Source organism: Lissotriton vulgaris, chromosome 11, assembly GCF_964263255.1.
Source record: "Lissotriton vulgaris chromosome 11, aLisVul1.2, whole genome shotgun sequence".
In the NCBI taxonomy this organism is placed as follows: Eukaryota; Metazoa; Chordata; class Amphibia; order Caudata; family Salamandridae; genus Lissotriton; species Lissotriton vulgaris.
In genome coordinates, this window is record NC_141699.1 from 707253877 (window position 1) to 707279619 (window position 25743).

The window sequence follows — 25743 nt, forward strand, 5'->3', positions numbered from 1 at the left end:
GGGGGCACAGCGGCAGGAAGACGCGTACCAACATCGCGCCAGCTGGTGCTTAAAAATCTGACAGGCCTCCCGCAGCGTGGGACGCATGCGGGCCCGTCCTTGGCCGTCATCGGCCGGAAGAGGCTGGGTTGGGCCACGGCTCTTAGTTTTTTGGCAAAACATTTCAGTATTCGTGACTGTGGTAACTTTTTCCATTTACTGGCGTATGACTGTCATTTATTGTCTCCTAATTCAAGCAGGGTCTATACTGCAATCGAACAAGTTACATTGTTTGCGAATCAATGTGTCTTGATGCTTGCTTCCAACTGCTGGGTCGGGGTAGCCATGTGATGTATGAGTTTGAATAGGGGTTCTAATCTAGCAGTAGAGGCATACTGTTTATGAAACACTGTGTCACAAAGTTTGCGCCATAAAAAGGCATAAGGGGGCTTCCTGTGGATTTCAATAGGGGGAAAAGAAAATTACAAAGCTCTATCCCTGGTCAAAAATCAAATAAGGTTTCAGATTCTAGTACATCATTAATGAAATATTTGACGGGGCAGTGGATGCTTTAGAAAAACAAATTATTAACGTGAAGGAGGCCCTGAATAAAGAGTCACATAGCTCGATTGACAACAGCAGAGCTCTGTCCCCAACTCATGGTCTGCGTGAGGCAGGGATAGAATCCGAAGTGGCAAAGATGGGACATCATAACGGTTGTGTTCAGTCAGGTAGTGATGAGATCTCATTAATTGATCCTGATGTTACAACAGTGCCTCCACCAAAACAAGCGTGTCCCTCTAAGAAAAAAGAGGCCTCATAATTTCATCCCCATTGATACATGAGGTTCCCACCACTCCAAAAATCCCAAAACTCAACCACAAGCTAAACGAGGGAAAGGATTCTCCAGCCGTTATTAAAGTCAAAGAACGTGTAACTTGCTCCAAAAAATAAAATAAGAGCAAAAGCCAAGCGATTAACAACATGTCAGGAATTACATATTCGTTAACAGATTTAACCATATTCGTTAAAGAGTCCATTGGTATCCTGGTAAAGAGACTCAAAGAAATCGAGTCAGGTTTGTCATCTATTTCAGTGTGCCTTAAGGAGGGTTTAGCCAAGAACTGTAGCCAGACAACAGTAGTTGGTATCACCACACCTAGAGAACAGATTAGCAATAGGGAGAGAACTAGCTCATCCGTAGGTCTCAAGACAACGAAGCTGATAGTCCCTACTGAGTCATCGGCTTGGGGCACCCGGATGAACGGGGGAGTGAATGTTTCCAGTGATATAAGACATGATGATTTACCTCAATCTGACACTCTCCCCAGTCTAGGTACCCGCGTGGTTTATAATCAAGAACCTTTGTCTAATTATACTAGTTTGAATCTTCCACCAGCTGCGGTTCCTTTTACCCTAGTTTTGAAAAATGTTCCCCCGTCTTCTGAGGGCAATAAGGAAACCTGGGTTACCCTGAGGAATAAATCTATTCACTGCTTAGGCGTTAAAACAGGATTGACAAAGGAGATGTTTGCAGCGTTTAAAATGGTGAGACTTTCCCCGTGGGTAGGCCACAGTAGAAAAATGTTTAAAGGAGATTGTGTCGTCTTGCCTCTGGGTTCACCTGCTTTAGTTCACAAAATAATAATTTGATCAGGCTCAAATGAATTCATGGCTGAGGGTATTAATGTTTTACTTCTGGGGTATTTTTATCGGCCCAGAATGCTTGATAGAAATACTGCCTCTCATAGTAGCTCCCAACTGAATAATAACTGGAGTTATAACCTAGAAATAACAAACAGTTATGGGCCTTTACACTCAATGGAGGAGGTAGATTGACTCCTGGACATAAATGGTTATCGATATACTGCAGCGAATCGGGCCCTTAAAATCTCAGGGAGGGGATATTTTTTGGCATCCGCGGCAGAAACAGTCATTGACAATCACAACGCCACACTTAGGGGTGGTTCAACAGTTGATCCGTCCCCTATATTTTATAATTATATAAATCAAAATGTTTGTATGGTATTACAAAGAATGGAAGAACCCTCCTCAGATGGCATTCAGAAAGAAGTTTTTAACGTTTTGTTAGGTGAGGAGATACCCAATTCTTACATCTCGGTTGAGGGAGGCAGGGATTGCCGGTTCGGCTTTGAACCTTCTGCACTCCTTTTTACAGCACAGAGAGCAGAGAGTCAAGCTTGGCGAATTCCTTTCCCCTGTCAAATCCTTGCAGTGTGGGGTGCCACAAGGGTCGGCCCTTAGTCCGACCCTATTTAACATTTATGTTGCCCCCCTGGCTAGGTTAGTAAAATCTCAGGGGATGGAAGTGGTGTCATACGCCGATGACACACAAATCATGGTGTCACTGGCCCACTCAGTTTCCACATCCGCCACCAACTTCAGGATCTGTATGCAAACAGTCTCTGACTGGATGCTCCAGAATTCCCTGAAGTTGAATGGCGACAAAACTGAGATCCTGGTCTTTGGCAAAGACCAGGATATCTGGTCTAATGAGTGGTGGCCGTCTTCGCTGGGAACCTGTCCATCGCCCTCCCAGTCAGCTAGAAATCTAGGCGTAATTTTTGACACCTCTCTGTCCATGACTCTACAGGTCAACCGAACGGTTGCCACCTGCTGGGGGGTCATAAAAATTCTCAAGAGAATTCTTCACTATCTCTCTCCCTCAGTACGTAAGCAGACGGTGGTGGCATTGGTGGGTTCCAGGTTGGACTACTGCAATGCACTCTATGCAGACTCCAACAAGGGACTCATTCATCGACTTCAGGTTGTGCAAAATGCGGCTGCTCGTTTTGTTCTTGCACTTCCCAATGCATCCTCTTCTACAATGGCCAGAAAGAGTCTCCATTGGCTCCCCATACATCTGAGGATCTCTTTTAAGATCCTATGTCTAGCTTACAGAGCTCTGACAGACGGGCCTCTCGATCCTCTAGGCGCCCTGCTGACTCGTTACTTGCCCTGTAGATCTCTTAGATCTTCGGAGATGAATTTGCTGGTGGTTCCTCATGCCAAAAGGGTACGCTGGGGCAATGGGGCATTTTCCATTGTTGCCCCCAAACTATGGAATTCGCTTCCCCAAGAGATTAAGACTCAACCATCTCTGTCCCTTTTTAAAAAAGCGCTGAAAACCTGGTGTGTTATCAAGGCCTACCCACATTAAGAGTATACTTTAATAGCTGGTATCTTTTGGTTAGGCGCCTTGATGCCCATTGGGCTTAGTTGCGCTATAGAAATTTACTTTCATTCATTCATTCATTCATTTCATTCATTCATGTAGTAACAACGGCTGTAACCGTTGACGTTAGTCCGGTTGCGGAAATACAGACAGGGACGAGCCCAAGACAGGGTGAGTGTGATCAGGCAACAAAACTTCAAACTGATTCTGTCCAAGGGATTTTCAGAGTTACCTTCTGGAACATCTCTGGGCTCCAATCCAAGGTAAACAATCCAGTATGGGTAGATTTTATAAAGAACTTCAATGTTCTTTGTCTTCAGGAGACGTGGTTGTTGAACAAACTACATATTGATGGATTTAAGACTTTCCATATACAAGCACTGCGATCAGCTCACGGAAGAAACAAAGGGGGCATTTGTGTTTACATCTCAAACATGTTGAGGGTTCTGTATGTATGTATTGTACACTTATATAGCGCGGGCTGTCACCTAGAGGGTATCCTGGCGCTTTGACTCCACTAAACGAGATTCGCGGCCACCACATTATGCTGTTCTAGGAAAAAGGTAGGTTTTCAGACCTTTTTTAAAGGATGGCAAATTCTTCATACTCCGCAAAGAGAGAGGGAGGGAGTTCCAGAGTTTGGAGGCTGCGTATTTAAAGGAACGGCTGCCCATTCGTGCTCTCCGAACTCTCGGAACCACCGTCAGACATGCCAAGGAAGAACGAAGCTGTCTTGCTGGATGGAACCACAAAAAAAGTTTTTGCAACAAGACTGGTCCTTGGTCATGCAGAGCCTTAAAGGCCAGGCAGGCAGCTTTGAAGCAGATTCGTTGTTGGACAGGTAGCCAATGAAGATCTTTTAGTGCTAGGGAAGAGGAAGCGGCGTGAGGCCTAGATAAAGCAAGCTTCGCTGCCATGTTCTGAACACGCTGCAGCCGACTAAGTAGAGTAGTAGGTCCACCCAGGAGTAAGTCGTTGCAATAATCAATCCTACTTAGGATAATGCTGCGCACCACCTCCGGCCTAGTTCGCGCAGGGAGAAGTGGGAGAATTTTTCGTAAAGTGCGTAATAGCAGCATAAAAGTGGAAATGGTCTTGTTAACGAATCCATCCATCTGCAGATTGGGGCTGAACATCACTCCCAGATTGCGGGCTGAATCTGCCGCCACCACTGTGCCCATAGCTGATGATGGCCAAAAATCAGCTGGTAGAGGGCGCGGGGTACGATCAGATGAACAATAAAGTACCTCCGTTTTTGAGCCATTAAACTGGAGGGAATTAGTTCTCAACCAATCGGCCGTAGCAGACATACAGAGTTGAAAAGTCTCTTTAGACACAGCGTCTGCTCCTTCAAGGGAAAAGATGAGCTGAGTATCATCAGCATAATTAATCACTGAGATGCCAAAGGACTTAATAGGACTGATTAGTGGGCGAAGATACAGGTTAAATAGGATTGGGCTGATCGCTGAGCCCTGGGGTACACCTTGCCCTACTCTCTTAATCCCAGACTTAAAAGGAGGTAATGCTACCACCTGATGTCTATTCTGCAGAAAAGAGGCAAGCCAATCCAATGCCAATCCCGCTACCCCAATCTCCTCCAGCCGACTGAAAAGGATGGGGTGGCTGACCGTGTCAAAAGCGGCCGACATGTCGAACAGCACTAAAAAGGCTGCCCGACCAGCGTCGACCCTTGATCGTAAATCATCCAACACGACCGCCAGCGCCGACTCCGTACCGTGCGCTGGGCGGAGGCCAAACTGAGCCACATCCAGACAGATGTTCTTTTCCAGAAAGCTGGATAGAGACTGGGTCACCAATTATTCCATGATTTTAACAGGAAAGGGGAGCAGCGATATAGGCCGAAAATTCGCCGGACTGGTTGGATCAAGTGTAGGTTTCTTCAAGAGTGGAGAAACCACTGTCAGCTTCCAGCACTCCGGCACTGTGGCAGTGCTAAAGGACTGGAGGCAGATGGAATAGAGAGGGCGAAAGAGCTCCTCCTGGAAAAGTTTCCAATATTTATGGGGAAGCGGGTCAAGGGGAGAGCCCGAGGATACCCCATTAGCAAGAGAGCAAAAATCCTCAAACGACGGGAGGACAAAGTTTTCCAACCTTGGACCATCAGGGAGGGAAAGCGGTACATGAACAGCCAAAGGCTGGGGACATGAGCAACCCGAACTGGCAAGTCTGCTCAGAATGGTAGCAATCTTGTCCTCAAATGCGTCGGCCAAAGTATCACAGAGAGACTGTGAAGCTGGAATGTTATTGGCCGCGCATGTTGGCTTCGAGAGATCTTTAACAATTTTAAACAGGGTCTGAGATTTATTAGACGCCTGCAATAGCATATCTTCTTAATATTTCGCTTTCGCTCACTTGATCTGGGCTTTGTAGTCCAGCAGTGCTTGCTTATAGAGTGATCTGGCAGGCTCTGCGTAATGCTTTCTCCAAACCCTTTCCGCCTGTTTACATCTTATTTTTACTTGGAGAAGATCGTTAGAGTACCACGGCATGGTAGGCCTTCGTCTAACTTTTGATTTCCGCAGAGGGACCAATTTGTCCAATGAGTTAGTAATTTGCGTACATAGGCCTGAATAACTCGCCTCCACATTCCCCTCCAAGTAAAAACCTCCTGCAAGTAGAGTAGGTAGGACGCCGCTATTTAGGAGTTTAGACCATTGTCTGCTGGTTTTGACGGAGCCCAAGCTGCACTCACGCGCAGAATTGGCAGGGAGACATAGGGAAAAATGGACTAAGGCATGGTCAGTCCAGCATTGAGCAACTGTATCCCTGATCTCGACCTGCGTTGTTTCTGCGAAGACCAGATCAAGAGCATGGCCCTTCAAGTGCGTCTGAGAGAGCACTAATTGCTGCAGTTGAAGATTGCTACATGCCTGGCACAGTTCTCTATAAGCTGTGTCCATCGGCCCATTCGGCCAGAAGTTAAAGTCCCCCAGAATAAGCAGTCTGGAATGGGTGTTGGAGAGATCATAAATTAGATCAATCAGATCAGGAAGACTGGACAGTGCATTGCCCGGAGGGCTATAACATAGTAGGCCAGAGTGCAATGCTCCTTGCTGTCCTTTAAGAGAGAAGCCCATAAGTTCGAATCCTTGGACCCTCCCTACCTCCATCTGAGAAAGATCAAGAGTGTCCCTGAATATGAACCCTATGCCTCCCCTCTATTCCCCTCACTGGGGTTATGCCTGATTTTATATCCTGAGGGACAAGCCAGCCCAAGTTCCACCTCGCTGTCTGCTCGAGTCCAGGTCTCGGTTCGAAAGAGCACGTCCAACCCATAAAACTCAATTAAGAGTGCAATTTCAACATGATGTTTGCAGAGAGACCGGACAATAAGTAACCCGCAAGATAGCACCGCAGAGTTAGTAGACGTCCCGGTCGAAAGGGGATTTTCAGGAGGGCAGTAACCGAGCTCACAGAGCTCTGCTCTAGTATATGTTAGCCGATGGGTTGCTGCAGAGGCAGCATGGCTGGCGCTGGTAGCGATCGGTGCGCGAACGGGCACAAACGGGCTTACCTCTGGTTCTGAAGATTAAAATGTCTAAGTCGACTGCCTATTATCAAATTGTCAATATCCACTTTTCTATGCAAGTTGTGGTAGTGGTCATCAATTTTTATAATAACATAGATAGGGGAAATTTCGTTGATATATTATAAAATCTTAACAATGACTAAGTAACCTGTTTAATTACAATATGGGGAGGGGACTTCAACACTGGTATCTGTTATTAGGCTTATTGCGGGCTAGGGGACATTGAAGCAGAAGATAACGCCCACACAGCTCTCTTTCCTCATTCGGATAGGGGCGAAAGATACAATGAAGTTATGGCAACCTATGATCTCGGTTTTGCCAATAAGGTGTGTCCCCCCCCTGTAGAGTTCGGTCCCACATTCATTAGCTGTACGATAGATTATATTATGCTCCCAAATCGTCATGAAACTTGGATTAACAAATTTATTATTCATCTCAACAGGTTGAGCGATCATCTCCCGCTGAGCATTAACATCATGCTTCCTATTAGGAGTACTGCCTCTGTTTTCGAAAGTCTGGCATGGATGCAAGATAATGTACTGGACTGCCAGAATGGTTACTCCCTGTGTTGGGGCAGGAAAGATCCTGAAGTTCTGAACTCAAAGATTATGTCTAAGGCTATAGACCCCATTATAAAGTGCCTACCAGAAGAGATCTCCCACAAGGACATACTGACTGCGTTTTCCCAGATTGCATTGGTGATACAAAAAACGCTGAGTCATCCCTATAAGGTGCCACTTAACAAGAAGAATGGCTGGTTTGATACTATATACACTAAGGCATACTCCTCATTAAAGGCTGCTTTACATAAATCAGAAAGGGACTATGAGGAAATTAGGGGGTATAGGAAGGCATATAATTGTGCCAGGAACAAATGTAAGAAGGAAATTAAGGACCAGGAATGGCACAATCTCTATGAGGCCTCTCTGCGTAGGGATTGTTCTTATTTCTGGCAGGCAGTAAAGGCACCGTTCTTTTCGGATAATGAGGGAGCGAGAGCCGAGGTTGCAATTAGCGAGAACTCATGGGTAGATTTCTTTTGCTTGGTTTATGGAAAATCCGGCAATAATATTACAATACCACAAGATCCATCACCACTGGATATTCATACCTTCTTTTTTCCGATCAATATTCACTTCACTCATGGTGAAGTATTGGTGGCTATAAACGAGAGCAGGTGGAAAGGCCCCAGGCCCCGACAGGACTCCGATAGATCTGTATAAATATACGACGGAGCTCTGGTCCCCTTTGCTAACCCGAGTCCTCAAAGCTTGTTGTACTGAGGGTTTTATCAAATCTTGGTCTGAGTCCGTAATAATACCGATTTTTAAAAAAGGGGACAGGGAAAACCCTGCTTGCTACTGGCCTATATCCCTCCTAGATTCGTTTAAGAAAGTTGCAGGAAGGGTCATTTTGAATAGACTCCAACTGTGGGCCAAAGACATTAATATCTTAAGTCCAGTCCAATACAGTTTCAGGGAGGGGAGGGGTACTGTTGAACAGGTTTAACATTTTTCCATATTACAGGAGAAATGCACCCAAGCAAAGGCAGGGAAATTATTTGTGGTATTCGTCGATCTTACCGCTGCTTTCGATTGTGTTGACCATAGTAGGCTTCGGCAAATTTTGGAGGGTCTTAAGGTTGAGTCCTCTTTGGTGTTATTTCTGAGGCAATTATATGCAGGAGCCTCAGCCAATATGAGGTATGACCTTAAGGGTGAGTGTACCAAGTCTTTCTGTGGGAGAGGGGTGTTAGACAAGGCTATGTTACTGGCCCCGTTCATTTTCTCATTATATACCAACGCTCGGGAGGAGGAACTGGCGGCCAGGGTGAGAGATTCTCCACAAGTGAATAACAAACAGATTGTCTCCCTTCTCTACGCGGATGACGCAGTTTTAATGGCCAGAACCCAAATTGGCTTACAGAGGGCCCTTACCACGTACATTGACTTCATGGACAATAGGGGACTGAAGCTCAATGTAAAGAATACGTTTGTAATGTCTTGTGGCAAGGGAAAGAATAAACATTGTAGTCTACCAGCAGGAAATGGTAAAATCGAACTAACCTACATTTTCTCTTATCTTGGTATCCTGTTGGAGGATACGGGTTCTTGGAGATCAGCGGTCAAGAACAGAACCCTCCTATTCAAGGGGTCGACCGCGGCAGTGATGATATTCTCGAAAAAATGGGTAGAAGGCCCCCGTGGATCCTATTAAAAATCTATTAAGCCAAATGTATAAGCATGGCTACGTATGGTGCAGGGATCTGGGGGGTTTATGATGTTTCCTCTATACAGGTGGTAAAAAATGCTTTTAAAGATTTATATTAGCTGTTCCTCAGAGCTCATCTGTTTTAATTGCCACAGCGAACTGGGGATTTCCCACATTGCCGATGTGATTAAAATGCAACCTATGTTACTTTGGCATAGTGTCTGGACGTCACCCAATCTAGGGTTATACCGAGATATTATTAAAGACTCTTTGGGACTAGAACAAGCTGGAAAAATTCCCTGGTTGAATTATATTAGAAAACTGTCAAATGATTTGTGCAGATCAGATTTTTATGTTAACCCAGATTCTGTGTGCACAATATCCAGAAAAGAGCTTAAAGTTTTATGCTTGAACCACTTTGAGTCTCTAAGAATAGGGCTGAAATTTAATAAATCCTCAGTGATCCAGCATCAAATGACTCTGGCCTGTAGCTCCATTCAACCATATCTAGTGTGGTGCCTAGGGGGTTACGACAGATATGTCCTGACCAGGTTCCGGTTTGATTGTTTCCACCGCCTGGTTTCTTTTCCAGCCACAAATGACTGGTCTAGGCATCTCTGCCTATGCCCGTGTGATAATCTATCTCTTCAAACCACAGTGCATGTGATTCTTTTTTGTAAATGTTATGCAGATGAACGTGCAAGATGGATTATCCCTTTTCTAAAACAAGGAGCATGGCGGCAACGTCGTCCAGCCTTTTTATTCTTACAACTATTAGATAATTGTGTATGGTATTGGAATTGTGACTGTCTTTTTAAAAAGCATACTGAAGAAGAGGAAAAGCATAAATTGCTATTTATTTTTAAATTGTAATATTACTGTATTATGGGGGTAACTGTTAATGTAATGTATTTTTTAAATATATATTTTATATGAATTGCTTTTTGTATTTTCTGCTTTTATGGTTTTATTAAGTACTTAAAATCGAATAAAGCATTTTCTGAATCTGATCTGAGTACTTGATAAATAAAGATGGCAAGGGTTTCGATATGTGCATACTATTACGCATTGTACACCTTGGAATTGGCGCATGTCCTAATTCGAAGTGTGCATACAGCGTAAGTGTACTATTTATACACCTGCTTTTCTACATATTTTAACTGGTGCAAATGGCACTTGTAAGAAATCCCAACATGAACTACTTGTGGACCTTTGTAAACCTGGGTCAATCACAAATATGAGTTTTTGCCCCAATTAGGACGAGCACTCCAATAGAAATTAGGGTGTAAATGGCCCTAAAAGTAATTGAGTAATTAAAGCCATTTGAACTGGTATGTTATGTTAATGGGTATTTATAAGCGCATGGCTACTCCCAAGGGGATACAAAAGGGGGTGGTGATGGACGGAGCATCTGAATCAATCAAACACTCACACCCAGTCAAAAGATCTGGGTTTAATCCATCACCGTTCTTTAGCCCACTCTGCCACCCCATTTCAAACATGGCTATATGCAAATCAGTCTGACCCTGTGCCTCATGGGGACAGTCCAGCCCGAACTGCCAAGCCATGTCTTCCCTGGACCGGAAACAAGCTTCCGAGGACTGGTTTCTGGCATTCCAGCCGTCTTCAGCCCGTACTCCCAAGGGGAAACATCCTTTACAATGCAACTTTTACAACGCACTACCATTACGACACAACTTTTGCAACGCAAGCCATTACAACGAATTGCGCTGGAGGGCGCTCTAGGATAGGGAATAGTTTAATTAGTATCCAACACCTTCCCTACTATCCACGGGGACTGGAGTTGGAATAGTAAATTAAGCTATTCACTATCCAGCGCCCCCCAACGCAAGTCGTTGTAACGACTTGCGTTGTAAAAGTTGCGTCGTAATGACATGCGTTGTAAAAGCATGCGTTGAAACGTCATACAACCACTCCCAAGAGTGTCTCAGCGCTAGAAAGACACCCTAACAGACTGGTGCGCACAGCGGCGGTAGACCTCATTCTAATGTTGGAAAAGCCAGGTTTTTAGATTTCTCCTGAAACTAAGGAGATTCTGTGCCTGTGTTAGGGAGGATGGCAGGCTGTTCCATATCTGATAGGCCATCACCTGAAAGTAGTGGCCCCCATGCGAGTGCGAGGGAATTTTGGAACAGTCATCAGCCACCGGGTCAAGGACCTCAAGGTTCTGAGTGGGGAGTAGTGCTGAATTCTATTCCTAATATAAGGAGCCCCTATGTTATGGAAGGCCTTAAAGACCAGTGCTAGGGCTTTGAAGTTTATCTTCTTTCGCCTGGAGTCTATGCAGGGACTTCAGGTGGGGAATATATGTGTCCTGGGGCCTACCATAAGTATCGCTCTAGCCCCCGCATTTTGTACCACCTGCAGGCGGCCCAATAGGTGGTCTGGGAGGCCCAAGTACAGAACATTGACATGATCCAACCTAGATGTAATCAGGGCCTCTACCACTGTTTTCCTATGTGAGACAGGAAGTAGTGGGAGGAAGTTCCTCAGCATTTTCAGTAACCCAAAGCACATGCCAGACACTGTTTGGATCTGGGACTTCATAGACATGTCAGCGTCCAGTTTCACCCCAAGGTTTTTAACGGTGGTTCCTGTACTTGCTGGGGGGGATATGTTCTGAGGCCACCATTGGCGCCGTTCCTCGCCTGGGTTATGGCCCAAAAAAATAATTTCTGACTTTTCTGTATTGCATAGCAGTTGATTTTGTCTGAAACTAATTGTGTTATAACCTTCTTTTCCTTCTTCCTCTGTTTTCCTTTCTGAATTCTGCAGATATTTAGAGGGTTGCAGCTTGCCTGCGAAGAGGAAATCCGAGCTAATGTCAAATACTGCTCCACCCCTTGCTGACTTTAAGAAGCAGAGCAGATCAGATGTCACCACAAAACGATGTCGAGGTATTTACATTATTTTCAAATCTGCTTCTTTTAAGCATATGAACAGTGTTTGAGAAGGTGTTAGGTTTCTCTGTTTCCAAATTCTTGTGGGAAATAATCCAATTGACTTTTTAAAATATTTTCTTTTGTTTTGTAATTTTTTATTAGAAATTAAAGAAGAACATATTGATATATGTAACACTCAGTATAACAAACTCACATGGCCTGTTGTCATTACAGATACCTGGATGTAATTAACAGAAGAAAATACTCAGAGTAAGGGGAGGAAGATGAGGGTATAGCAGAAAGAGGGAGCAAAAGACTGGAGGAAGGGAGGAGAAGGATAAGGATAAGGAGGGGAGAGGATGGATTGCATATTAAGGTCAGATAGGTAGATGATGTTCTTAGAATGTCACCATGATGTAGATAGTGTTGCGTAAATCCCCATATTGGGGTCTGTGGGGAAGAATGAAGTAGTTTGGGGGGAATGAATACAGTCAGTGCAAGGGGGTTCTCCGCCCATCCGAAGATGCCATACATAGATGGAGAAGGTTGAAGTTGTAGATAGTCCCAGAAGGGTGGGGGGTAGACAGACGTGTCATAGGACTAGATTGGGTAAATAGCACGCTGTGCGTAGTGTCCAGCACCACTGAGCATATAAAGTCGCAGGGTGAGTCAGTACTAGTGAGGGGGAAGACGTTGGGGAATGGGGCTAGAGTAGGAGAAGAAGAAGAAAGGTGGGGGAGGGGGAGAGGAAGGGAGGGGAGGCAGATGGAGGGGGAGGAGGATGGTAAGGGGGAGGAAGGGAAATTGACTTTTTGAAAATTAACTGTGCTGTCAGAGTTTTATGGGGAAATGGACCAGATATGACGTGCATAGTCGTCTTAGGGTGAGATGAAAGAAAGACTTCACATAAAAGGAATAAGTGCAGTTCCTGGAGGTTTCACATGTTCTTTGGAAAGTATTTATAACATCTTAAAAAGGTGAATTCATTTGATTGGGTGTTAACTTTCATTATCTGCTAGGGGCAAATTGTTACCCAGTAACTCTGTTTCAAAATATATATAAAAACGACTTGCAGTTTCCTCATTGTTAAATGATAAAAATGGTTTAGGAAATTATATTCAATATTAGCCCAGTTCGTTGGATTATATACACCTCCATATACAACTTTCTGTTCATGTAATGGCGTTATTTGTCTTAGGGTGTTGGCACTGAAAAATCATAAAAGTAAACACAACAGTTCTTAAAAACAAATTTATAGACATTTTCCATCAGAAAACTTCTTGCTGGTCCGACAGAACGTCTACTCACACGACTCTACAGACACATCATTGTTCCCAAGCATTGGTCAAATAAACAATACAGTACATTACTTCAGGTATGGATCGTAGGAGATGCACCATGTCACAATCTTTCCTTTTAACTTTCAGACAATGCTGTAGTGGCATGATAACCTGAATAGTTTAGTACATCTCATGCTCCCATTTTAACTTATGAAGTTTGACAAAGTCATAGCTTTGGTGTTTCACCAGAACCTGTTTCTCAAGGGGATCTCTCATCCAAGTTCCAAGAAATGATTCAAACCCATTCACCCGGGTCTCAAGGTAAGCTCTTTTATATGTCCTTGCAGTGATACAACATACTGTTGCTATTTATGCAATTGTCCTCTTCACCACATCAGCTTTCCATGACATAACTGATGGAGCCTTGGTTGTTTTCCAACACATAGCCAATTTACCCTTGCAAGTGTAACCTTCAAGAGTATTATCCCACTCCTATACTTTATTTTGCTGCCATGTAGGAAGGCCCCTAGCAGGCAAATTTACAGAGTGTTATCTATTGGAGATTCTAATGGTCTGGTCATATTGTTTACTGTATTAAGCCAGTGCGCCAATTCCACACCATGTGATCAAATCAAACATTCTCTAAAGACGTCTGGGGCACAACTCTGTCCAGGGACAAACATTACTTTAACCCTTAGTGGTGTGCGGTGTATCCTTCATAAGAAGTAAAACTAAATTAATTTGAATTTTCGGTTTCTGTACATGTTAGAAATGTACTCTGTTGCACTGTTCTTCATTTCCTCAAGTAGGTATTTATCTATTGCTTCTTTCTAACGCAATTCCGAAAGTGATGGTTTATATGTCTCAGTCATATGGGTCTATAGTATCTATCTGTAGGTGGTTCAAAATGAGTGTTTCCTCATTTACCCTTGACCATGATAGACAGTAACCTGAAGGCCAGAAATTTCCATGGTGGCATTACAAATCGCTCTTATAAATCCCAGAAATCTCTCGCCACCCCTTCTGAGTATACATTACCTCACATAAGCAGGTCTCCCATATTTCAAGGGCTAACTCCAAATGATTTTCTGACCAGTACTGTAGACATCTAATAGGCATCTCTGAATTATAGTTTGGGCCCAGCCCTCCCAGTCCAGTTTATTGTTTCCAACATTCTTTCATAATTTCCACTAATTTAGGGTGGTCTTGTGCCAAACATGGTGCTTCACAGTGTGGGGCTCATTAGGATGGCTGGCAGATCGCCGGCCTGGTGGGGTGATCTGTCTGCCATCCTTGCCGGAATGACCCCCCGCCATATCAGCATGGCGGCTGGGTCCGCGCCGGACGGAAAGGGTTTATATGGTGGCGATGTCTATCAGACACCGCCAGCCATGTTACCATGGGCATTTTCCAATGCCTTTCCGTGGCAGCAAGGCCGCCATGGAAAAGCATGCAGAGTCTACTTTGGGGGCCCCCAAGGACTCCGGGGGGAGGGGGTGCACATGGGGTGTACCTAAGGTACCCCCCTGCATTTCAAAGGAAAACATGTCAGGCACCGCGCGGTGCCTGTCACGTTGTGCTTTGAAATGCACAACATGTATTTTTGACATTGCGACGGGCGGTGCATTCAGCACCACCCGCCGCAATGTTAAAAATACAGGCTGCGCCCGCCACTGTGGCAGGCGCATTCTAATTCCCCCCACGGGACCCCTGCCCTTATGGCAGGCAGTCCCGTTATCCGATAGGATGGCAGGCGGACAAAGTCTGCCCGTCATCCTAATGACCCCCTGTGTTTGGAGAAACAGCTGTCATCCAACAATTTTGCTTTTGGACCTTCAGGGTCTGGTGCTTATTTCTCTGCATATTGCAATTGAGCTGCAGAATCGTAGTATTCATAGCTGGGTGCCTAAGGCAGCCTCTCTTCAGCAGAAGATGCAGTATATAGTCAGAGCAGCCCTGCATCATCTGTTTCTACATAGTAGCACTGGCAGCAGAACATAAACTTCTTTAAATATATATCCAGGTAGGTATATGAAGATGGTGTTAACAAAATTCAATATTCTAAGTATTGTGCCCATCCTTGAAAGGGAGTGTTCCTGTCAAAATGTATGGACCCCCTGAATGCTCATATATCCTTATGGATGTTAGGACTATTAAGTCCATGCCAAAGTGATAGATTTGCAGTCCCAAATATTAAGTTATGGTCAGCTAAAAGTAAGGGCGAAAGGTCAGGTAACTACTGGTTGTGCCTTTCATTGGTGTGCATCTGCTTGACATTACAGATTTGTACCTCCTGTTCTCTTCAAGCATGATATTGTTAGGGAAATCATATGCCTAAATCCAGATGATTGTAAAGCCTTGTCCTCCCTTGGATAGTAATCTACAGGAATCAGGTTTATTAAAGAGATTCGCTAAGCCAATCTCCTACCAATGGGATTTTACATATCTCGCGCCTGTTGCCTCGATTGTGGAGAGCCATGGCCTCCAATTGGTCTCTTACGCCGACGACACGCAGCTGGTGATCTCCCTATCGCACGCGCCCTGTCTTGCTGCCGATGGCTTCCGTTCGTGCATGAAAGATCTTGCCGAATGGATGGCCATCAATTGCTTGAAGCTGAACGGCAGCAAGACAGAGGTGCTGGTGGTGGGGAGAGCCCAGTCTGCCTGGTCGTCGGCATGGTGGCCATCCTGCCTTGGACCTACCCCAACCCCCTGCCAAGAGGCACGTAATCTGGGGGTGTGGTTTGATGCGGGTCTTACTTTTGGCCCCCAGATAAATCGGGTGGTGGGAGTCTGTTTCGGGATTCTGAAGAAATTAAGGAAAGTCCTTGACCTACTCCCGATTGAGGCCCGTCAAACCCTGGTCCATGCTCTGGTGACAGCTAGGTCGGACTATGGGAACCTGCTGTACCTGGGGGCTCCAGAAAAAAGTATGGCTCGCCTACAAGTGCTGCAGAATGCGGCAGCGCGTTTGATCCTCAGATTGCCCAAAAGGGCGTCTTCTAAGGCGGCCCTCCAGCAGCTACACTGGCTCCCTGTGAGGAGAAGAGTAGAATACAAAGCCCTCTGCACCTGTCATCGCATCCTGAATGGCAGGGCACCCGACCCTCTGACTAAACTGATCGAAGTGTACGAACCAACACGTGCGCTTAGATCCACAGGGGGCGGCCTACTGAGGATCCCGAGAATCATAAAAGCCCGCATGGGAGGTAGGTCTTTTAGAAGCCTAGCGGCTACTAACTGGAACAAACTGCCAGCGGACTTGCGCCTGGAACCGGAGGAGACTAGGTTCCGAGCGAAACTTAAAACATTTCTCTACTCTAAATAAGTGTCCGCTCAGTTTCTGTGTCCTCTGTTAGCTGCCTCTCCCACTTTCAGCGCGTGGACACGCCGGTGTGCGTAACGCAGCGCTCTACAAATGTCCCAATAATAATAATGGAATCTCCATTGCATGGTTTAAGTTCACGCTGTCCATAAGGATTAATTTATTCAAGCATAGTTCCCCCGTGACCAAATAGAGGGCCAAAACATAATTGGTGCCCTCTTAATCCTGTTTGTTATATACGAGGTTCACAGTTCAGAATGTGTGATAACATTTCAGCAGCTTGAGAGAAGGGCTAAGATATGTTTACAAACTGAATTTTCCACCCTTTGGATACTCTGAATATTAGCTAGTCCTCAGACCCCAGCACCATATGAGGCAACTGCCACACTTTAACTCTCGTATATGATGAGGAGTTCCCTAATTGCCTTAAAACCCAGTTTCTTTATAAAGGAAAATATCCCATTGATGGATTTCTCCTTTAAGGCACACCTATCTGCTACCATAGGGACCAGGAATATATACGGTCAGAGAGTATTTCCAGATAACAAAAGGTAGGGGATTCACATAATGTATGCCCTTCTGTGTGAAGGGCATGTAATAGTCAATTAGGCTTTGCAACCACCTCACCCATTCTGGAAATCAAAACTGCATCATCTGAATAGAGAAGAATAGGGAGAGGGCTCAAGCCAATATTCGCCCAATATTCGCTGTGTCCCTCGCATGGATGCTTAACACTGATTCTACCCGGTTCATTGATAGGGAGAACAGGAAGGGGGCCAAATGCATCCTTGCATAACCCCTCTTCTGATGTCAAAACTAACTGAATATTCACCATCCCTACCAATACGCACTTAGCGGTAACAAGGAATACAGTTGCCTGATAAAGGTGATGATACATGCCTAAACCCCTAAATCCTTCATGATTGTCCAAAGGCTTGAGTGCGAAACGTAGTCAAAAGCTTGTGACAAATGTATGGAGGATAGGTATAGTTAACCCTTTTTGGATGCTGTGTATTTCTCAATGATGATGCTTAAATTTATATATCAAACACAAGGGGTCCAGCATACATGCCTCTAGGGTATATGTATTAGAACAAAGGTATGCAGTTCCTATAAAATAATGAAGGGAAGAGTGGAAGACTGGTCGGGATAGATTGATGTCCAAAAGAGGGAGAGGTTGTCTCACACTTCAGGAAGAGGACATTATCTGAAGTGGATCAGACTCTGGGTCTATGCATACCTTCACCTCAGTCATAGTGTGGTGTAAAATGGATGGGAGGAACAATGAGTGATCTACTTTCTCCCATTTAATTGAATAAACATTTTTTGTAGCCAAGATGCGGTTTATAAGGCATAGGGTGTGGAGTATTTTATAAAGCTTTAACAATTCATGTAGTTTTTTGTAATCAATTTTTTTAAATTTAAAATGTCTTTCCTCTGTTATTGAATGTAATTTTTCTTTGTGTATACAGTGATATATTTTGGTATATTATGAAAATGCTCAAAGAGTGGGAAGTAGGGTTTATACAGTGAAATTGAGTGAAGAGATTTAAACATTTGTTTTAAAATGTTTTGATTTAGATTTTGGCATTGGTTTTTAAAAATATTTTAAAAATATTTGATTTATTGTTGATATTTAGTTTACATTTCAATATTTGATTCATTAATAATTTATGATGTATATTATTATAAAGATATTTATATTTAGCCCAGGTTCCAGACACACCACAGGGGGGCGGAGCCATCATTGGGGAAGGCAAACACAGCCCTATTCAAGTGCAGATGCTACTCCTCCCACCACTCCAAATGCAGAATAGGACATGTCAGCCTTGCCCAAGTACTGTACAGTATTTGCATTTTTTATTGGTTCATTATATATTTATTTATTTTGGAAATTATTGTTATTTTAAATAAAGTATTACAATTTTATGTGTATTTCATTACATATATCATGTGCTTCATGATAATTTATTAAAAAGTTTATTTTTATTACATCTGTGTTATCATTTTTAAAATGTTTATTAGATAATTGATTTTAAAACAAATGTGTAACTTTAATGTCTAACTATTTTTTATGTGCTTCTTTAAGGTTAAGATTTGAATATTTTCATTTATTTTTCATTTGTTCTTCTATTATAGTTTATATAAATAATGTATGTGTATAAATGTTTTACAATTTGATTTATATATTTATATTTTGTAGGGTTTAAAGTGCTTCAATATGCTTAAAAGTATGTATTGCATTTGAGGGGAAATACTTAAATTAGATTTTATAAATGTTAGCTATTCCGTCAATAGGGTTTATTTTGGAGCAAGAATAGTAAATCAAATCCCTCACATAGTCTAGCATTTTCTCCAATGTGGCGTAGATTGGGAATAATAAATACACACCCTCAAAGTGCAAGACTTAACCCAACGTGGCTTAGGTTAGAGTAGGAATAGTAAATGTACACCCCTCAAACTCCAGCTCTTTGTTCTTCAAAATGTTTAATTTACATTGTTGTATTTGAATACTTCAGACTGATACTGTTTTGTAAGTTGCTTTTTATTTGTTACACGTTCATAACATGTACAGTTGTGTATTTCCTATATTTTCATGCATTTTGTATGCATTTATATTTTGGCATATATTGTCATACATTTTTTGACATAATTATCAAGCACAAACTTTATCAGCATAACATTTTTTAATGAATAATAACTTTCTTTTCAATATATTGCTTTAGCATGTGTTGAAAAATGTAAGTTGTTTGATTTTTCTACATACATATATTTTTTACATAATGTTTTCACAGATGCAATATGCATTTTCTTATATATAATGTATGTTATTTTTAGAAGCATTTTAGTATATTAAAAGGTACTATAAGTAGGTTTTAACATATCTACATATAGTTCTTTTTAATATATGTTTACATTTTTGGTACAGATTTTTCTTTACCTTTATGTCATTGTTTCAGCTTTTATAATTTTCTTCTATTAAATTACAAAATAATATTTTTTTATTTTCCTTTCTTGTCTATGGTGGTTGAGTTTTTGTTATGTTTATGTAGCAAACATTTTTCTACTTTATTATTTTGTAGAATGTTTTTTTTGATGGCCTGTTCATGGTTGCAGTGGGTCATGGTTCCCCGTTCCTATACTCTAGATCAAGTGAGATATTTTTATATTACTTTTGGCTGTTTTAGTGTTATGAGAAATGTCTTTAAATTTAGTTTAGTTAATGTAGGTTAGTGATTGGTGGTATTTTGTTTGATTATTGATAAAAATGTGTTGTAGCTGTGGTACTTGAGTTAGGTAGGCCTCATATTATTTTTCTTAGAGTTTGACTGTATTTATTTCTTAAATGGCATGTTATTATAGTATTGATAGAGTTTATGTGTTGTGTGGAACAGTGCAATGTGTTTTTTTTACTGATTTTTTATTTGGGATGTGCTTTTTCCCAAGGAAATACATTTGGTTAGAATTTAACCAGTGCCATTTTTGATTCCAATAATTAATCAGTTTTACTAGACCATGTTTTCAATTTACATTTTTGGGTTTTTGGACAGTCTCTGTGGATTGTTATTACTTCTTTGGAATTATTTATGTCTAGTGTATTGGAAATGCATTCATAAATCTCTGAAGTCTCTTCTAGGAAACTAAAAGACATGAAGCTCTTTTGTGCTGCAAAATTGTCTATTTGGCTAGATGCACACCACTCTGGAATTTATCACAGACTTAATTTCAAAGTCTTCCTGTACTTCCACATTCTAAAAAAATAAGATTTCTATGTAAAGTGCTATTTGATTTTTTGGTTACCTGGGATAAAATACCAATATGGTATCCACATTCTGAAACCATGAGGTGATGTCCTTGAGATCAGACATCAGAACCAGGAAGAGTGCACATATACACAACCTACCCAATTGGAGTGCTGCTTTCAATAAAGAAGCAAATGCAACAGGCTTCCCAATAACCTTCAACCCCTTCCTTTTGTTGAGACTTCCTAATGGTTGTTGTAAACTACATATAGGGCTTTATTATGAGTTGGCAGGCCGACCTTAGGACCGCGTCTGCCTCAGCCAGCAGCCCAAGGCACTAGCAGTCTAAAGACTGTATTATGAGTTGGGCCGGAGATGTGGAGGCATGGATCTTGCAGAGGTGGTGAGTATTTTTCACAACTATATCGATGCATGTGTGTGCATTTCAACTTCAGATGAGTTGGATGCACACATGTGCATGATTTATGTGGAAAAATACCATATACCCATACTATATGTAGACAGTCTTGTCAATGGGTATATGGTTCGAAAAGGACTCACTTGTAGATCACCACAAAAAGGGCTGTAATCCTCAGCGTGGAGATCCTGCTGTGAAGGGGGACCTGGAGAAAGGAATCCATGTCAGAATCTGCGCGGAAGAAGAAGAAGCTGGGGGCCGTTCCAGGATAGTAAATAGTTTAATTTACTATCCAACTCCTTCCCTAGAGTCCACGTGGACTGGTGTTGGAATAGTAAATTAAAAAATTTACTATCCAGCGCCCCTCCACGCAAGTCGTTGTAACGACTTGCGTGGTAAAAGTAGCGTTGTAACGGTACGCGTTGTAAAAGTACGCGTGGTACCGTCATACATCCGGTTGGACCACCGTGGTCCGCTCATGGAACAGGACAACTTGTCATATGAATGGCGGTGTAGCTCCCCTGTACCGCCCTGTGGTGGCAGTCTTTGCAAAGCCAATCTGTTCAACTCCTAATATGGTGGTCAGACCACCGAACCCACCATGCTTGGACTGCAAATGCCGATACGGTGCTCCATGGGACCGTCAGATGCGAAATAAGGCCAATATTATGCTTAGCAGTTCTGCTGGCACAATTACAGGGTATATGCCGATGGTGAGATTCCACCTAGCCTTACACAAGAAGTATCATCAGAAATGGTTTGAGTGGCTGGGGGTCAATAAATAAACTATTTTTAAAACCTGCATATATAGTATATATAAATGGGATGGGAGTTATTTCAGCATACACCAAACTTTTCAGCAGTTTGTTAATACATTAGGTTACCTGCTGGTTATACAATTACCATAGAGATGCGACTTGAATACAGTAAAGCTTCTACTTGCAATTCTTTTTATTTGTTGGGGTCTTTAAAATTCTAAGGCTCTAATATTGAATTGATTTTAATGTATTTCACTTAATAATGTAAGCAATTTTATCTTTGTTCTGCTAATCAGTAAACAATACTCTTTCATATGTTTGCTCAGGTCTATTTCATTTCTTGAATACATTTTACCTATCTGCCTTATGTAAATCTATTCATTTTCCATTCTTTAAGCTCTGGAGTTATCCCTCATTGCTTGGATCTTCCACTCAATCTAATGATTATTTCTTTCAATGTTTGATTCACTATCTGAATTACTGTTTTTGCTTCACCATCTGCATGTACATTTCTTTTTTAGACTCTGAACTTCATACTGGTCCATGTCTAGCCAATCCCTGCCCTTTCTTTCTGCTGAAGAAACTAACCCCACTTATAGTGCCTTTAATCATTGAATGATTTAAAAATTTAGGGCCCCATTGCGATGCCAGTTGGACATGCGTCTGACCGGCATTGTGGTGGAAACGGGACCGCCCAACAAGGAGTCATGTACCTGCTTCCCTAATTTGAATGCAACCCTTCACTACAATCAGAAAGTGCATATTTCCTATTGCAGCTTGGCCTGCAGGCTGCAGCACAAGCCACAATAGGAACTATGCACTTTTTAAACATCCATGCAATGTATGATGCTGTGGGTGACTGAGCAGTCACCGAGTCTATTCAGGGGATTACGATCCACCCTCCGCCCAGACGGACTCTTTGAGCCTGTCAGAGGTGGAGCAGATTCTCCCTACAGGCATCGGTCGGATCACCCATATCAACATACGGCTGTCGGACTGATGCTTTAGATGTTGGGCAGAACACCACTGACGAGGTGTCAGTTAGCCTTCTGTTCGACATCGTAATGGGGCCCTTAGTGATAAAAAGACATATTCCAGATCACCTGAAAAAATCAGAGATAATAAAGCTGTTAAAAAACATTTCTAGAATCTATCAAATGGGTTACCTATATACCATGTGTTTCCAAAGTTTTCTCTAATAAGAGCTATTTATGTTCAATGAAAATCATAATGAGCTACTAATATCATAAGCTTGATAATAGTGACCACATCAGACAAGATGGCCACTCCATGCATGTTGCTAGCAGTTAGCACATCACTTTATCTAGCAAAGTTGCCAGCATTATTGTGAAAAAGGTTTTTATCAGTTTGGAATGCTTCAACATTGTATATACATGACAGCCATAACTACAATGTCTCTGGTACCAAGGTACTAATCATGTGATCCACATACATGCCAGTAAGTGGGAGATTTAAAGAAAAACAATTGGGAGAATGTATTTCTACTATTGAATTAGAGACAATTTTGATACAGATGACAGACAAAATAAAGACATTTTTTGTTTAAAAAATTGTGAGTGTATGTAACTAGTCTCCACAGCGACTTTTAGTTTATCACTCAAATATCAGTGTAAATATATTTTGGAAATCCAACAATTTTTTCCAAACATCAGCTTACTAGTTGTAAAAATACACACATTTTTGTCTCAAATATACTCATTTCAATTTTGGAATACATATAATAATTTAATCAAGCAGAGTTTTCCAATGTAGTAAGCTGGGCTGGACACAGGAGATCTACTTCCAGGTAGCTTGAGAGCTACCAGTATCTCGCTAGCTCTTCCTTGGAGCAATTGCGGGAGTCCAATTCCTTCAAAAGTCCCAGACAAAGTGATAACCTGATAATTCAATGTACACGTTGAGCAGCACAATCTACTAAGAGAACCTCGATTCAGTTTTAGCATCAGTAAGAGCACAGCACCATCTTTGGTTAATATAATGACAGGTCACACCTCGTTCACCTCGTTCACCAATTTCTTCTTGAGAGAGGGATGATAAGGATGATTACACTCAGATGTCTCCACACTGTTTTCCAAAATCATTGAGAAAAATAGAACAGACACCATGCAAGGCACCACGAATGTTGTGTAAAATGGCAGAGACAAAGTAGAGGTACCCAAGAGAGCAAAAAGTAAACAACGTTGCAGAATAAACTCTCAGAAATACACAAACATAAATTAAAAGAAAATAAAACAAATTCTTACAATAATTCGAGCTAGAGCTGAAAAGAGACTACTAGCAAAACCATAACACATGAATTTGAGCTAAAACACAGATAGCAGAAACAATGCATTGAGCTGCATTGAACAAAGACCGCAACAAAAACAGACCCTCAAGCACTGACATGCACGAAGGATCAGACTTGCAGCCCTTACATAGGAAACCAGTGCTGACAGATCTTCTAGTATGCAAGGAAACAAAAGACCACCAACTTGTTTTTGTAAAAGATATGGAATAACATTATACTCTTGTTACTGAAAATCATGTTGATTTATCCTCTGACCACTAAATGCTTCAGACTTTATAAATGCACATGGCGTAAATATCATTCCTTTTTACATTGTTCTAAGATGTGTGGGTTCAAGAAATAAAAATGTCACCGGAAGGTCAGTATTCCTCCTTTCCACAAAGCCTTGTGTTTGTAAATACTATTTGGTAAGAGGCATTTAGGATATACACACCCGATTGCTCAAGGCAGCTGAGTGAAGCCTGCAAAGACTTTGGTTCCCTTCTGATGAGGCAAAACAATATAGAACCCATTATTGGAAAAGATCTGTAAATCCTCCAAAGTGTTTCTATAAAAGATCTGGCAGGAAAATTATTCAAAGTTTCAGGACAATGCTTTAGAACAATATATAATAAACATGGAGCACGAATATGACATGCCTGTTTCCAAGTTGAAACAGAGATACATATCCCTTCCAGTGAACCAAAATATAAATCTGACCACGGGACTCTTGATATGGGCAAATATCAGCCAGTTAAAACACCTCATGACCATAAAACAAAAGGGGGATAGAGTTTTTCTGAGACAAAATAACTTTTCTATAATTGGCTTTATTTGTAAATTATAAAATACTGGATGAACCTTCCAGCTAGAAGGGAGGTGCAACTCAACCTAATCTGGTGGAGATCTGCAGATTATTGTTTATATGATATTCAGAAGCGACCCTTATTTTCTTGTGGGCTTATGTTTGCTTATCTTCTTGAGCCTCTTGAAGCTTAGTTGATAAATCCTGACAAAGAGTAGCCCTGGAGATGCATACCATATAAATCGAAAAATGGGTAATACCCAGTGGTAGATTGAACAGCATTGTTATATTCGAATTCTGCCTAAGACAAGAGTTTCACCCATTTATCTTGTATTCAGTTAACATTGTCTATACTGCTCTCATATTCCTGGTTCACATGCTCAGTCTGACCATTGGACTGAAGGACCTATCCTGATGACAATGCTTGAAGGGCACCCACTCCTTTGAACATGTAAGATATACTGAATACTCATATCAGAAATAATATTGGGAGGTATGCCATGGAGACATACGATATCTCAAAGAAAGACTTGTGCTATCTCTGGAGCTTAGTGTACATATTCACTTTTACCATGATCACTATGCACCCATCAGATGCAGGTGATCCCACAATAATATCTGTACATATACAAGACCAAGGTTCTACTGCAATCTCCAAGGGCTGTTATAACCCAAGAGAGGACCACCAAACAGGCTTCATAACTGACTCTTCATAACTAACTCAATATTGAGCTTCACTTTCCAATGACCTGAAATAGGTGATATCACTTCATAACATGAACTTGAAATTTGGTAGATTGTGCCCATATTCTCTTGTTAACAAAAGGAAGACCTACCTTACTTCTAACTGATCAGACAAGGATGCAGTTTCTCTTTGCAATGCATTAAATGCTTTTCTTATGTGATCAAGACCTAATTCTGTTTCAATCATAAAATGGTTATTTGGTAAATCAAGGGATTAATTCTTCTCTGAATGATTGCCTGGGTATCGCCTAAGAAAAACATCAGCAAGTGAATTCTCTGAAGCAGGAATATAACTAATCAGTATGGCAAATGGTGATAAAAAATAAGCTGAGTGGCTTCGTCCTCTATTATGGCAAATCATATTTTGTACTGCCTGTACGTTTCTGTGATCAGAATGTATTTCCCCAGGATATCTAGCACGAAACAACAAATGACGCCATTCTGTGCAAGCTGTCTTTAAAGCTAACAATGTCTTTAGTTGCATGAAGTTAAGGAATGAGAAAAAATACTGGATGTTCTTGAAAGTCATTCTGCTGCCTTTGTA

At 42.0% G+C, this 25743-nt stretch overlaps 1 protein-coding gene across 1 annotated transcript in view; it reads left to right on the forward strand.

Annotated features, from left to right (window-relative positions):
* The window catches only part of LOC147683354 (period circadian protein homolog 2-like), a 333862-nt gene that overhangs the window by 175466 nt on the left and 132653 nt on the right, over positions 1-25743 (forward strand). The window contains exon 15 of the mRNA XM_086943782.1: positions 11733-11854. Within this exon, the coding sequence (XP_086799908.1) occupies positions 11733-11854 (122 nt within the window). The remainder of the gene's footprint in view (positions 1-11732; positions 11855-25743) is intronic.